The 17,046-nt window shown below is 40.0% G+C and overlaps 1 protein-coding gene across 4 annotated transcripts in view; it reads left to right on the top strand.

Annotated features, from left to right (window-relative positions):
• The window catches only part of LOC139950775 (DDB1- and CUL4-associated factor 17-like), a 48,001-nt gene that overhangs the window by 27,015 nt on the left and 3,940 nt on the right, over window positions 1-17,046 (top strand). For all 4 annotated transcript variants that reach the window (XM_071949580.1, XM_071949584.1, XM_071949582.1 and 1 more), the window contains 7 exons: window positions 5,081-5,147; window positions 6,637-6,717; window positions 7,652-7,759; window positions 8,406-8,511; window positions 13,267-13,436; window positions 15,523-15,629; window positions 16,127-16,310. In XM_071949580.1, coding sequence (XP_071805681.1) covers window positions 5,081-5,147; window positions 6,637-6,717; window positions 7,652-7,759; window positions 8,406-8,511; window positions 13,267-13,436; window positions 15,523-15,629; window positions 16,127-16,310 — 823 coding nt within the window. The remainder of the gene's footprint in view (window positions 1-5,080; window positions 5,148-6,636; window positions 6,718-7,651; window positions 7,760-8,405; window positions 8,512-13,266; window positions 13,437-15,522; window positions 15,630-16,126; window positions 16,311-17,046) is intronic.

Genomic DNA, 17,046 nt, shown 5'->3' with positions numbered 1-17,046 from the left:
TAGAATGAGAATCTAACTACACGGGTCACATTGCTGTAGACTGAGAAACAAAAAACTGTAAATGGGTTACAATGCTGTAAAATGAGAACTAAACTACTGTAAAAGGATCACATTGCTGTAGACTGAGAATCTAACTACACAGGTCACATTGCTATAGACTGAGGAACAAACGACTGTAAATGGGTTACAATGCTTTAGAATGAGAACTAAACTACTGTAAAAGGATCACATTGCTGTAGACTGAGAATCTAACTACACGGGTCACATTGCTGTAGACTGAGGAACAATCGACTGTAAATGGGTTACAATGCTTTAGAATGAGAACTAAACTATTATAAACGGGTCACATTGCTGTAGACTGAGAATCTAACTACACGGGTCACATTGCTATAGACTGAGGAACAAACGACTGTAAATGGGTTACAATGCTTTAGAATGAGAACTAAACTATTGTAAACGGGTCACATTGCTGCCGAATGAGAATCTAACTACACGGGTCACATTGTGTAGACTGAGAAACAAAGAACTGTGAATGGGTTACAATGCTGTAGAACCTGTACTATACTGACGCTTAAATCGCATGGGCGCCGCCATTGTTTTCACATCAAGTGGTGCCCGCACCCTGCTGAATTGATGTGCCCGGGGTCTACTTCGGGTACCAGTGGGCTGGGGTTTGTGTTGTTTCAAAGCGCGTGTGTGTAGTACATGTAACTTTGGGGTTGGGGGCTACCCTCTATGGTTGTTTCATAAACCCGTCATAGCGCAAGCGTCCAGTAACTTCGCACGTACAGTGGAAGCAAAGAACAATGCACAGGATCATTACAAGGATCACCACAGAGTCACGATGCAGGACGGTGTGGGTTATTAGAGCACGGTGGGACAGGGAGAGGCTAGGGGCACACAGTGGTACGACTTTTGATCAGGGGACGGGGACTACAAAAAAAATGACGGATAAAATTAACAGGGCTGGGGTAGGGAAATGAAAAAATTAAACGGGATATGGGAAAGGAAAATATACCAAATTGGGGAAAATCAAACCCTTAGAAATCAAACCCTAAGAACGGGGATAGAGCCACGTTAAATTAAGCGGGACCTGTGCAAAACTGGACAAAAGTTAGAATGGGGTATAAACTAGACTGGGAAAGAACCACTAGTGGGATTCGCCGAAACTGGAAAACATGAGTCATGTGCAAACAGTGGCAAGCAACGAACAATGCCAATGCACGGGATAGCGGGGACGGGAGGGGCAAGGAGGCACAGGATTTTTGGACGGGGAGAGGGAAGGGGCACACGGCACTGAGACAGGGAGTTGAGCAAAATAAATGATACGAACAACTAAACGGGGCTGGGAATATAATAAAGGGAAAGAAAAAAGAAAAGGCACTTAAAAACGATACAGAACAGGAAAATAGTAAATTGAACGGGAACAAAATAAACGAAACGGGACTGGGAAGAACGACTAGCTGGACCCACTTGAAACTAGAAAACATGGGACGAGAAAAAGAAGCGAGAAAAGATGGGCACATGTACGGTTTTCTAAATTCCCGAGGCACTAAAAGGTTTGCAATGACTCAGAGTGCCTCTACACTTACCCCCCCTTCCCCCCTTTCACCACGCTACTTGCAGAATTTTATGTGCAATGATTTCCAAAGAGTGAAATTTAGCCTTGCTCAAGGCAGTCGAATTATTCACTCCGAATAAAGACCGCCGTTGTATAAAAACCCACCCGTATTCACTGTTCGTAACATCGCACGACATGATGCCCCCGTACACTATCCGCATGCGGAGGCCGTCAGGCCGACAGCCTTGTAGGGGTCTGTGTTTAAGCCACTGACCTCATTACTATAATAAGCGAAGAGTTCCCCACGGTCAGCTCATTACCATAATGCTCGCGAAAGACGAGACATGTTTACATCACACACGAACATGATAGGGTCCAAAGGTCGTGATAAGGGAAGTGCGTGATTGGACGTCAAAATGAATAATTCATTTGCTTCCCATCCTGTGTCGTCTGCAATTGGTCAGACGAAAGATAGTTAATATTCATGAGCTGCATACAAGCATATCCTAGAGCCCCCCCCCCCCAATTTTTTTCACTTGTGGAAATTTTTAAATACAACACATTAAACCCGGAAATTACAGACCCGACAAGGCTGTCGGCCTGACGGGCTCCGCATGCGGTTAGTGGTATGAGTGCGGATGACTTGTGTGCACAGTTGTATGATGTGACAGGTATACGGGTGGGTCATGCGGTGTGATCGCACGCACCACGCACAGGGTATACGGGTGGGTTTACAGCGGTGTCTTTTCGGAGCGAATAATGCGACTGCCTTGAGCAAGGCTAAGTAAAATTGGAAAACATGGACAATAAGTGGCAAGCAAAGAACAATGTTCATTGATCAGACTGTTCATTGATCAGACTGTTCATTGATCAGACTGTTCATTGATCAGACTGTTCATTGATCAGACTGTTCATTGATCAGACTGTTCATTGATCAGACTGTTTATTGATCAAACTGTTCATTGATCACAATGTCTACGAGGCCTGATTTTGCGTGCGGTTTTGTTGGTCTACGAAAAAGCCTGTTGTGAAAATTTTGGTCGGCCAACAAAGACACACTTGCTTGATGGTCTGGTGGTAAGACATCTGCTCTAGCAATGTAAATGTTGTGGGTTCGAATCCGACTTTGGGAACTAGCGAGTTGGCACACACACAGGGTGTAGGTGTCTATCAAAGTCTTTATACAAATATAGTTTTTAAGTCATAAGTGACATAATCAGTTTTTCAATTTTATCAATGTTTCAAATTTAAAGTTTAAATTTTGTACAAATAGACATCCTACTTGGAAGTACTGAACACCTAGTCTAAAGCAGACTAAAGCAATGACGTTAATACGTCATTCATCACCGGGACTTTCCCAACGAATCTTAAGAGGGCAGTCATCACCCCAATCCTCAAGAAACCTAACCTCGATAAGGAACACCTTTCGAATTATCGTCCGGTTTCCAACTTGCCCTTCATTGGAAAGCTCCTTGAAAGACTAGCAAACAAGAGGCTAATTGAACACTTCAACATCAATAACCTCAATGAAGATCTTCAGTCGGCCTATAAGAAACACCACAGCACAGAAAGCACTCTACTGAAGGTTCATCATGACATATCTACTGCTCTGAGTGTCAACAAAGCGTGCCTTCTTGTGCTGTTAAACCTGTCCGCCGCTTTTGACACTATTGACCAAGATCGCATTATGTGTGTCCTTGAAAGACAGTTTGGTGTTGTAGGCAAAGCCAAAGCATGGTTCGCATCATACCTATCTCATCGCTCCCAGCGCATCAACATCGGCTCCTTCACATCTGATGAATTCCCTCTAAGATTTGGTGTTCCACAAGGGTCAGTGCTTGGCCCCATGCTGTTCAATACACTGCGCCACTAGAAGCCGTCATCACATCCTATGAAATACACTACCATAAAAATGCTGATGACATCCAGCTTTACATCTTCTACAATCCAAACCTCGACGGTGATCTTGAACGAGCTAAGCATCACCTCTCTTCGTGCACGAGTGCAATTCGTAACTGGATGACCACAAACCTTCTCAAACTGAATGACACAAAAACAGAGTTTCTTCAAATAATGTCCCCACACCAACTACGCAAGTTCGGCTCAACCAACATCGTCATTGGCGAAACAATAGTACATCCATCTCCAACGTGCAGAAACCTTGGCGTAACACTCGATCGCCATCTATCCATGAGTGCTCAGGTATCAGCCGTTTGCAAGAAGTGCAACTTTCACCTCCGTCGAATAAAATACATGTCGCACTGTTATCCAGTCTCTGGTTGTCTCAAACATCGACTACTGTAATGCCATTCTCTACGGAGCTACAGGTTGTCAGATTGCCAGGCTACAACGTATCCAGAACCACGCAGCTCGCTTAATCACTGGAACTAGCAAATTCCAACACATCACCCCCATCCTTCAACAACTCCATTGGCTTCTGGTTTCGGACAGAATCAAGTTCAAAATAATGCTCTTTGTTTGGAAATGCCTTCACTCCTCAGCACCTGTCTACCTCAACAATCTTCTCTCCATTTATCATTGCGACAGCCGACTCAGGAAATTGGACGCCGCAACAAAACTTACTCCCACCATCTGTAAGAAACTGGTTGGTCAGGGTGCCTTTGGTTATAGCGGCCCCAACCTATGGAACAAACTCCCCTCAGAAATCCGCCAGTCTGACTCAATCATGACATTCAAAAAACTGTTGAAGACCGAACTGTTCAGAGCCCACTAATTTGTTTATTGTTTATTCTCTTTCTGTTCAGTGCCTTGATCTAGAGTCTAGGATATGTGCGCTTTATAAGAACTTTGTATTATTATTATTATTATTATTATTATTATTATTAGTGTTTGTAAACATATAAAAACTTCAATTGTCTAGTTAAAAATAGTCATATTTTTTTTTCACTTGAAGCTTGTTACTTTTTAATTTTCAGAGAAATGTTTACTGGTGATTGCACTGCGTGTTCAAGAGTGCATGTATTGTGTAACTGCTATTAAATTTGCACCTGTGCATACAACAAAGCCCTGAGTTGCCTATTTAAAACAGCTTTAAAAGCATTGATGTTGAAGAAGACACTCAATCAAACCGTGCTACTGTATGCGCAAAGTTGTGTAAAGTTGTGTGCAGCTGTCTGAAATAGGGCCAGGATTAAAAGATAACCCAGGAAATTGTCTCATGTCACATTATATGCATAAAAATACGTTTAGAAGTTTGCACTACACATGTATATAGACACATTGTAATAGCCACTAAATGTGTGCTAGTTGATTATGTAGGATTCAAAGAAAAATTAATAAAGGACCGATATTCAGAAGACACTTAACCACCCCCCCCCACACAAAAAGGGGGGGAAATGAGAAAAAGAAGTATAAAAAAAACAATTTAAGATTTGAAACTCTCGCTAAAGATTGTACTCATGCATGGCTATCCTGCACAACTTCAGGTGTTGGCAGGCGTTGTAACTCCTATTTAACTGGTATTAACTTCTATTTATTGTTTCTCTTTATCATTTATAGCTCCTTTAAGTACTTAACATGGGATATTGATTATGAGAGAGCAGTTGTAAGCACAACTCAATCCAAAGTAAGTTGACTGCAATTTCTTTCATGTACAGGGTAAACCTTTAAAGAATTATTGGAACCACACACACAGCTGTGTATATACAGCACAACTTCACAACCAATAAGCAAGGTTCCATCTGATGACCTGAAGGATCCTAGTCATCATATTACACATGTAGTAACTCTCAAACCTTGAAAATCTATTATTTTGAGTTGGAGGTGGATTAGCTTCTTAATGTTTGTCAATATTCATGTTATTGCATGACATCGAGGCTGTTCAACACACTACAGAAAACCTGTTGTGACTTTGTTTTAAATGTAGTTTCCCTATGGTTCCTATGATAAAGTGTTTGTATACAACACACTTAAAGGCACTGGATACAAATTGATATTTACTAAAAATAAGTGTGAGCATAAAAACTTACTTGGTACGAGCAATGAAGAGCTGCTAATAGTATAAAACATTGTGGCAAACGGCTCCCTCTGAAGTAAAGTGGTCATGCTAGTTTTTGAAATAATAATTTTCTCACTAAAATATTTGAATTGATTTGTAGACCTCTTTCAAGACCTCAGCTGAGGTCTCTGAATCAAGCATCTTAAAGCATACAACTTCGTATGACAAGGTTTTTTTCCTCCATTATTCTCTCGCAACTTCAACGACCAATTGAGTTTAATTTGTTCACAGGTTTGTTATTTTATGTTATGTTTTATGTTATGTATGTTGAGATACACCTAGTTAAGGACACTGGTCTTTGACAATTATCAAAGGTGTTAAGTGTATTTAAGTATTGTGGTAGAAAAGGTCCTGTATCTATTGAGCGGTCAAGAAAGGTATGCGCTGTTATGGTTGAAATATATCGCCTATACGGGTAGGGGCACTCACCCGCGCCTCAGCCTTCTGGGACAGACAAGGAGACAATATATAAACTACAAAAGACAGAGGTCACTGTTCCAACTATTTATACTGTAATCACACACATGCAATGGACCCCTAATGATTAGCCTCCCTGATGCAATCCCTGTAACCACAATAGCCTCGTACTATTCGTCACTGTAAGGTACTATTCGTCACTGTAAGGCAATGCTGTCGGTGCTGCAATGCCTGGCTGGGGCTTAGCCTCCGAGTGTCTGTCGTGCCGTACATCTCAATTGTGTTTGTGCCTGCCTAATCCTTGATTACCACCCTGAGTCCTTGGATCTTCCCCGTAGAAGCGGCCGGTGCATCAGCGCGCACTCCCCGGCTCCATTCTGTCACGCTACCTATTATAGCAGTCTGTCGCTATGCCACCAGTAGCCTCCTAACACCCAGTGACCAGAGCCCCACACGACTTCACCCACCGTGCAGCACACCATCAGACTCCTTGCACGTGATTACACCAACTCAAGGACAAAGAGCCACAACTGTTCCACTCCCTGTTTTTTATCCAGCTAGTCCTGTGCCCTCAAGTGTTGAGTAAGTTGTGCTACAGTATTGATAATTTCTTTTTGTTTTCATTTCTTTTTGCATGCAGTCATCAACTATACTGAAGTCATTTGTGTTGGTGAATGTTTTTCCATTTGAAGTACTTGGGAGGTTTGATGTTTGTCATGAGGTAAGAGCTGTAATTCATGAAGGGTTTACATCATATTTAACTTATCATAAAAACATCTGTCCGTCAATACTGGGGGGGGGGGGGGGGGGGGGTTGTCCTCTGTCTTGCAGCTGCGGCTGTGGCTAAGAAGTCCGATTCTTGCATGGCAGTCTCTGCCACAGTTGTTGCAGACATACGGGGAGGGGGCTGACACAGGGGGCTGACACAGGGGTGGGGGCTGCTACTCGCAATTTCCTCCTCTGCCTCTTCTCCTGCAGCAAGGAAGTGCGCCTCTCTTCAGCTTGATTGACCCCTGTGGCAACTGGGCGGTGCGTTCCTGTGCCGCTTCCTTCCAGCTGTTGGGATCTATGCCAGCCTGCCTCATGTCGCGTCTACAGATGTCCTTGAATCGTAGGTACGGGCAACAAGCTGGCCTGGAGCCTGATGAAAGTGCGCCATAAAGGATTGCTCTTGGCAGCCGACTGGCGTCCATCCTGTGGGTGTGACCGAGCCATCTGAGGTGGCGCTGGCTCAACACGGCGAACATGCTGGTTGAGTGGGCCTGTTCTAGGACTTCAGTGTTTGGAATTTTCTCCTGCCATGTAATGCCCAAGATGCGGCGGCGTAGGCAGCGCAGGTGGAAGCTGATAACTACATGAATAACAGGGATGGCATTTCAAAAAGTTTCTTGCCAGGGAGAAAGATGACAACAATAAAAAAAGAGCTGTTAGCAAAAAAAGTAGAAAACTAATGAAAATCAGCCTTATATTGAGTTGGGTGTTTGACATGGATTGACAGAGTTGTCCTGCTACAGAAGCTTATAATGTAGGTGGTTATCAGTGAATACTTAAAACTAGCTTTTAAACTAGCTTACAAAGGAAGCAGTGTGCAAAGTAATATTGTTCACTATGTACATGTATAATCATAAACAATATACTATATTTTGTATTCAAAGGTCTTTGGCAGAAATATTGCAGATGCCACCATAACAGATGGATTGCTGATAGTGATGCATAAAAACAACAAAATCAAGATGTACAACATGGATAATATCATACAAGAGGTATGGTCATTCTAATCACTATGTTGCTATGTAGTCATGCAAACCAGCATAGCCAGAGAAGAAACTGTTCAGTAACACTACACTTGGTAAATCAAAATGCAAAGTGGTAAGATCTTGAAATTCTCTTGCACTGTCACAGCGTTTTTGGCAACTAAATACTACAGAAGCCAGCCATAAAAGTAAAACAAAAGCAGATCAAAGCACGTTGTAACAATTTAACAAATATTCCAAAAAAAGGGTTGAATAATATGTTAAAACAGCAAGCAATTATTTAATGTATTTCTTTTTGATTGAAAGTTTTATGTTCATGTAGAAATGTTGAATTTGGTCACAACATAAACGATTTAATGTTTTGCTAGCTTTCGGCTAAAACAAGCTCAGTTTGTTTATCAACAATATAAAGGTTCTATGTGTTAATGTGTTAAGACAAGTACACATTGCCTGTATAGATGTTAATGTACATGTAACTACATGGGAATATTTATCTGAAAAGTTAATCAATTAAAAAGTTTTCATTTTCACATGAATGTTTCTCTCCATATCTAACGTCAACAAAAAGCTGTTTAATTTGTCTTATAATGACAACCAGTAAGAAATGTACAAACAAGTTTTCACTGGATGTGTGGTTGTTGTTTCTGTTTTACAGAATATGAAATTTCCAATCACACAAAAGCAGTCATTTGAGTCTACTGGAAGATCAGAGTCAGGACAGTCGTATCATAATGGAATACCAAGCAATTTACAACTATCAGGTAATCCAATGATAATAGTAGTGCCTGTATTATTATTTGTATAACAATGGTTGTGTAGTTTTTCTAACAAGCTATAGTTTCCAAGGAACTTTGCTCTGCTTACCATCCTGTTGATAGACTTGTGGGGACATGTCGTTAAATGTTCGTCCGGTGATAGCGATTCCCACAACACTGGTGGTTTTTTCGCAAGAATGCTGGCCCCGCGAGACTACTACACTCCTGACTCGATGTCTTCATGAAACTCTTAGGCCAATAAAACATTATTGTCGCCGGAATTAAACAATTTGATGGACACTGCTTCATTGTTTACCAAAGTGCAACAGTAAAACAACATTTGTCACAGAACGCAACATCTCATTTCGTGACATTACGTGAGAATATTGCCATTGGTAACGCCATAATATCCGTTTGGTAGTGGGAGAACAATAACTTTCAATTCGACAAAGGTGCTGCCATGAACATTCCACAAACTACCTGCATGGTTATAGCTCCTGTATTTTGAATCCAGACCTGGTAGACATTATACTGCACCTGCTTACTTTCATCCATGTGTTTAACCAAATTCTTGATGAAATTGTTGTAGGTGGTTGCTTTAATTATGTAACAAAGAGAACGCATTCCTAAAGCTGGGAAGTCCTGTAGTCTATTGTAGTAAAATGACAATAGCCTGATCCACAACAATGAATGGATTACATGCCTCATTAGCCTAAGCCCTTGTAACTGCTACTGTGTGCCAATAGACAGAGGTGGGTTCTTTTGTTGAGCAAGTAGATACACCTTTGTCAACAAATTGAAGCAACAGGTGTTTTGTAGTTCGCTTTTTTATTGAATACCGAAATCCCGTCAGATTTTACCAAATTCAAAAACTGAATTTGGATGAACAGATCAGGTTTTTATGCTTTTTAAGCCTGAGCCACACCTGATTCTGACTGAATTTCATGATGTTTGATTTGATTATTGATTTTGATTTGGATTGACTAATTTTATTTTTAATTTTGACTGTTTAAATTGCAATCTGATATATGCCAAATATATTTATAGTTGTGATTGTTGCCCTGGTGATAATTTCTAACGCCAGTCGCAACTCTTCATCAAAAACCATGGCTTCCTCAAGAAGACAATTCTCTCCTGAAAGAATGCCCTCTACACCTTCAAGACTTGCTGGTCACCCGCACTTCGTTTCGTTTTTATCACAAAATCAGTATTCTGACTCAATGCCGAACACTCGGCCAGTTGAGGCAACACATCATCATTAGAATGCCATGCCTTTTCTGACAAGACAGCAAGCAACTCCGCCTTACCCGGGAAACAATGACACCAACCTTCAAATTATGACCATACCTCTCCTTCACCACCGGTCCAGATGATGCCGTCACATCATATCAAAAATGTACCAATATTTACTGGTTGCAAAGGAGGCAGCATCTGCATGGAAGACTGGATTAGAGATATGGATTACTTAATAGAGTCAAGTGCCATACCTGCAGAACTGAAATTTGCCAGGGTAGTGAGATATCTTGAACTCGTCCTCAACTTGCCACTAGACAAACAAATAGTACACTTTGCATTTGCAGAACTAAAGGCACAATTTGGTGAGAGCTTGATGACCGGCGATCCCCTTGCAGAATTCTACGAGCGCTTCAGAAAGCCAAAAGAATCGCCAAGTATTTTTGCAGTTGAACTTGAATCCACTTTACGAGTGATTGAGGAACGCCTATGTAGAAAGGTCCCATGGATCAACCGCAACGCCATGCTCAGCCAGCAGTTTATGCGAGGAGTCCAAGATGAGAGAATTACAAACAAACTTGCTCCTATGAAGCCTAGAAAAATGCCGTTTCGAGAACTGCAAGCCGAGCTGAGACAGATGGAGAGAGAAACAAAAATGATATCAGTACGTCCAGATGTCAGGATTCGAACCAATCCACAGCGAGCGAAACCGCCCCATCAGAATACCACCTACCAAACAGACCAAACCAGCATCATGCAGGGATGAGGTACTCAGAAGTCTGCAGTGGTACTCAACTATTTACAACGACTTGGAGATGACGGCACTGCATGGCACACTGCTTTCAATAACATCATGTCATCAGACCCAGGCGACCATGTCAGCAGAATTGGTTATGCCAAATATATTGGAGACTCACCGAGAACAATACCACCAGGAAAAGAAGTTGAGGTGGTCTGTGAAGCACCTCCATCTCATACTGGCCAAACGTACACAGCTCTTGTCGAGATTTTCCCCCAGAACCCTTCCTACCTGAAAGTTGGCAATGTGATAGCAGATGTTTGGTCCAATCGTCGAATTCCTGTGCGAATGTGCAACATCTCAACCAAGCCTATCATAATCCCACCATGGGTGAAGTAGATGATATACCAAACGATAAATCATGAAGATCACCATTTCATGAACCTCGTGCATCAAGTACCATCTCAAGACTTGACTTCCATAATACCTTCCTTGGACATTGCAGATATTTCTCTCAAGATCGAGGAATAAGCAAACAAACTGGCCAGTCTCCTTCATGAACACAAAGAAGTTTTCTCCAAACATTCTCTAGATTATGGATGTACTTCAACCATCAAACATGCAATTCTACTCCTAGACGATCAACCATTCTGCCTTCCATATCGACGAATACCACCTTCACAGTTTCAGACAGTTAAAGACCACCTCAAAGACATGGAAAGTTCTGGAGCAATCCGCAAAAGTTGTTATCCTTATGCCTCACCGATTGTAATAGCTCACAAGAAGAATGGATCAACACGACTATGCATCGGCTACAGACAACTCAATAACAGAACGACTCGCGATGCTTACCCACTCCCACGTATCGAAGAGGCATTGGATGCACTTGGTGACGCCCAGTTTTTCAGCACGTTAAATCTCACTTCTGGGTACTGGCAAGTTGAAGTTGAAGAAGCCGACAAGCCAAAAACTGCCTTTTCAACACCTATGGGACTGTACGAGTGCAACCGCATGCCATTCGGCCTCCAAAATGCACCTGCCACCTTCCAACGGCTTATGCAAACGTGCCTCGGTGACCAGAACTATTCAACAGTGTTACTGTACTTAGGTGACATCATAGTATTCTCCTCGACTTGTGACGAACACATAGACCGCCTTGGAAAAGTGTTTACATGCCTGCGAGAACACGGCCTGAAACTAAAACCATCAAAGTGCCATCTACTGAAACAAGAAGTGAAATACTTAGGCCATATTGTCTCGGCACAGGGTATTTCGACCGATCCAGAGAACATTTTCAAAGTCAAAAACTTGAAAGTACCAACCAATCGCAAAGAACTTCATTGTTTTCTTGGTTTCACCGGCTATCACAGACGCTATATCAAGAGTTATTCGAACATCGTGGCACCCCTGTATCGACTCACTACCGGTGAACCTCGCCTCAAGAAGAAGGGCAAAAAGAAAACACACATCCCTCCTCCTCCTTTGTGTGGACCCAAGAATGTCAGCAGGCAATGGATGTCTTGAAGGAAAACCTAACAACAGCTCCGATACTAGGCTAGATGTGTGTAATGTCAAGATAACGATCACATGCATTTCTATTTTACATCAATTTCATTAATTAATTACATTAATTTCTTTCATTCTGATTACTTAATTGATACGTTGCTAGACCAAGAATGACTAGCTTTTCAAAAGGGGGAAGAATGTGACGAGTACACGCATACCCCCCCCCCCCCAAATTCATTTGCATTTACTTAAATGACGTAGCATGGTTTTCGTTTTACCTCATCGACAAACACGGTCTGCCATTTATGGGAGTCAAAACTTCTGACTCTCATAAATGGCCGACCGTGATAGTTCGCGACGTAAAATGAAAACCATGCAATTTTGAGTGATACTTGTGTGGATCATTATCTACTTTAAAAACATCTTTCTAACCACATGCATTTCATAACAAACGGTTTCACACGCTTTTCATAGACCAACTCGTCCGATCCAAGGCAACGTGTTCCTTTAATATCAGCCAGTTTTATAGATGAAGGACTGTTCTTGAAGTTGTACCATTTAAAGGAATAATTTGATGGTTTCTTAACATAGATAATAATAGATCTGGGAGTAGTAAGTGTTACTCACTAAAGGCTATATCGGGACCAGAAAACATGTCAGTCTCTATTAGTTTGAATTGGTTTGCCAGTAAATAGTTTAATACTTTGAAAGTTCTTATAATTGTTTTCTTCATTAATATATTATTAAATACTGTTTATTATTTTGATATGATTATTTTCTGTATCGAAGACGCAATCAACATCAGTTTCTGTGTCTTGTTATTTTCAGAATAAACCTTCAGACTACAGTTTGTTGTCTGTTTTCCAATTCTCTATTTGATGACCCGTCACATTATTATGTTTGACCCACTTCCCCCAACTAAAAACATTAACTTTGTTTGTGCAAGTTGCAGTCGGACAAAAAAAACAATTAACAGGAGAGATGATTAAACACTACAAATAGATGCCTGATACTTCATAAAATTACACAATTACACCCTGGTTGTTGCCTTGGTGTCCCTGTACATGTTCTAGTAGACTTTTAGAACTCTCTCCTAATGGTGCCCCTTGCCCTTAAAAGAACCAAGAACAGAGTGTATCTTGTCTGCTGGTGTTGATCACATGGTTGTGTTTGTTGGGACCTTCCAATTCCACTGACTAACATTTTTCAGTTTGTGATAACATATCAGTATTGTAAAGCAATGGGAGTCTAAAAGGTGATCATGTTTGATGTTTTTGTTGTAGAATGTCCAGCAGCTCTTCTGGAATTGAAATGCCTAGATCGGAATGTGTCCATTGGAGGTCATCCTTGGCATTATATGTATGTACCACTCAGTGATGACCCTGTGTTACCTCCAGAAACAGAGACTGATTCAGAAACATTTGTAGTCTGCGATGTGGCAACTGGTCAAATGGTAGGTTGTCATGGTTGTTTGTTAAAATATCTATGTAGGAATGAACTCTAATAGGTACATTTAGTCTTTCTAGGAATGAACTCAAATATGCAATTAGTTTGTATTTCAGTAAATTATCTTAATACATGTATTATGGTTGATTTGGGTCCTTTCCTTTTATCAACCTTAAAGAGTGGCTACAGGATGCTCTCAATATTGTAACTATTACCTTTTTATGGCCAAATATACATCTAAGACTCCTGTTTATAACCATTTTACGCTAAAAAAATTGCATTTAGTAATAAATAATTCAAAAGTCCAAAAAGCACTGCTTCGCGCAACTTTTTCAGCGGAGAGTCAAAAACTGCTTATCTATGATAATGATATGCAATGACCCCTTGACGTCATCAACGGCTAAAAACAAAGGGCGTCCAACACTTTGACAGTACACACACACGCAAGCAAACTTTTATTATTGTTTATAAATCGGGAATAATAAAAGCTTTGCTTTTAATGTGAGTGACATACTATGGAGATGTTTTGATTTGATGAAATGAAAGTGGATAATGGCCAATATCCTGTTGAAACAGATATATGCATGTTGAATTGGTACACGCACATTATACGACACTGCATGCAACCAGAGAGAAGCTTTGTTTACACATTGTCATGTGAGTGTGTTTTAGTTGAATTTTTGATGTGTGGATGGATGTACAACTTTTGACATGTTGATCGATGTTAAACCAACCCGAGCCAAGAAATCGCTTTGCCTCTAAATGAAGGAAAAATCCCCAAATCACAAATCTATTGGAAATTAAATCATTGGCTGTGTGCCTTATGAACGGTTTTCTAAAGTCACAATTGAGGCCATCTTTAGTGCAAAGTTGTCAAGTTTTGGGGTGCTTTAGCGTTAGCTCCATGCATCTTTACAGGTAATTCCATATTAAATAGATGAGGTCACAAGGAGTGTTTTTACCATGTTTTAACGTGAGGTACATGTAAGAGACCTGTATATTTTTTCTCAGTTTCCTTTTTCCTTTTAGAAGAATGTAATAAGTATATATTTCAGAGCATCATGTAGCCCCTGTTTTAAAAGCATTGGACTGGTAATTTGTACTCAAAATAATTGTTAGCACAACAACCTACTTGGTAATGTTCAATAGAGAGCTGTTCATTCATTTAGTATAAAACATTGCGAGAAACGGCTCTCTCTGAAGTAATGTAGTTTTCTAGAAGGAAGTAATTTTTCACTTAAATATTTGTATTTGATTTTGAGACCTCAGAATAAGATTTTCAGCTTGAAATCAAGCATCTAAAAGCACACAACTTTGTGTGACAAGGGTGTTTTTCCCTGGTTATTATCTTGCAACTTCAACAACCAATTGAGTTCAAATTTTCACAGGTTTGTTATTTGTGCGTATGTTGAGATACACCACGTGAGAAGACCTGGTCTTTGAGAATTGTCAAAGGTGTCCAGGGGTTGATTTCACAAAGAGTTAGGACTAGTCTTATCTCGAGTTAGGTCCAGCTACTCGTCCTAACTTAGGACTATCTATGCAATTTGTATATCCCTTATGACTAGTCCTAAGTTAGGACTAGTCTTAACTCTTTGTGAAATTAACCCCAGTGCCTTTAAGTTTCAAAACAATTTTAAGAGTATCATCGTGCAGTGCATAATTTTTGATAAAAACTGTTGCAGTAAAAAATAAGTAGACAAATATTAACAAATGTTGATTGCAAATTGTTAGGTAGATAAATCCAGTAAAACATAGAGCTGATTAAGCACAACAAAATGCTTAACAATTTTTCTGCTTAATAGCAGAAATAAACAGAAAACCTGGAGTCACAAGTTGTACTCATAATATGGTAGTTTTGCTGGTAACCTTTTTCTAGTAAGCATAATTTGGTTGCTTAGCTACTTTTTGTGCTAAAGCAACTCTTTGAAATTTGAGCCTTCATGAGTTGGCTGATCCTGTTGTTCTTGTGAAATCATAGCTAAATAATATTTCAATTAACATTTGTAAACCAGAGAGTGCTCATTTTGGGACTCTACATTGTATACAGTTTTTGTTCTGATATTGGAATATGTTGTTTGTGACACAAACAGGTTGAGAGCGGACCCTTGGAAATGGAAACTTGGTCATTTAACGCTACAACTTGTTTTCATTTTGATGATTCACAAAGGATTGTACAACTCGGTGATTGTGAATTTATGTAAGTCAAATCAATTATTGCGAGTGGGATATTGAAGGAACACGTTGCCTCGAATCGGTCGAGTTGGTCTTTGAAAAGCATCCTACAACCGTTTGTTATAAAATCGATATGGTTAGAAAGATGTAAAAGTAGAATACAATGATCTACACAAATATGCCTGGAAATTGCGTGGTTTTTGTTTTACCTCGTCGACAAACACGGGCTGCCATTTATGGGAGTCAAAACTTTGACTTCCATAAATGGCCGACCGCGCTAGTTCGCTATGTAATATGAAAACCGTGCAATTTTGAGTGATACTTGTGTGGATCATTATATTCTACTTTTAAAACATCTTTTTAACCATATGCATTTCATAACAAACGGTTTGAAACGCTTTTCATAGACCAACTCGTCCGATCCAAGGCAATGTGTTCCTTTAACATCAGAGCCTAACCCTTTTAACGCTCAGACCTTGGGTCAATGCCTGTAATGAATGATTTTCTGATTTTGATTGTTAGTGTGAGTACATTTCATACAAGAGATGATGGTAAGAGTGAGTTACGTGTGGCATATCGGTTACTTCCTCCTGATGCTGAGGAAGATAAAGAAGATGAAGAGGACAGCATCTTGATAACATCATCAGGGAGAATAGTCAAACAAAACAGCTCCTTCAATTTGAGAGACAGTCTTTCAAATAAAAGCGTGAGTATTGTACTTATTTCAACTGTGTAAACATAGTAAACTGTGCAAGTAGACCTTTTTGAACAATCCTATTGTTGTTATTACTAGGACTAGTGCATTGCCTTTGTCTTGTCTTCCAACTCAGTGTATCTCAACATATGCATAAAAAACAAACCTGTGGAAATTTAAACTAAATTAGTCATTTGAAGTTGCGAGAGACTAATGGTCGAAAAAACACCCTTGTCGCACAAGTTGTTTGCTTTCAGATGTCTTGAATTCAATTGAAATATTTTAGTGAGAAATTACTTCTTTCTCAAAAACTACATTACTACAAAAGGAGTTTTTTCTCACAATGTTTTATATTATCAACAGCTCTCGATCACTCATTACCGATAAGGTTTTTATGTTAACAATTATTTTAAGTAATTACCAATAGTGTCCACTGCCTTTAAGACAGTTGTGTACAAAGCTTGCCTGGCTTGTTTAAGACGATTGTCAATCATGCCGTCTTTAACTGAAGTTGTACAATTTATCAAAACCAAATTGAAACACACCTACCATCTTGTTGGATATTTGAATATTCTTTGCAATCATTGGAGTATTTTATGTAATCACCTAAATTACGTGTATTTCAATATTGATGAACAAAATGAATACTTGTATGGGCACTCTTTAATCTACTTATGAATGGATTGTATTGTAGTTAACATCTGTGCCCGAATATTAAAATAGATTTAAGCAATTTACAAGGCAACTC

The sequence above is a fragment of the Asterias amurensis genome, chromosome 18, assembly GCF_032118995.1.
Source record: "Asterias amurensis chromosome 18, ASM3211899v1".
Classification (NCBI taxonomy): Eukaryota; Metazoa; Echinodermata; class Asteroidea; order Forcipulatida; family Asteriidae; genus Asterias; species Asterias amurensis.
This window is presented reverse-complemented; position numbering and strand designations above follow the sequence as displayed.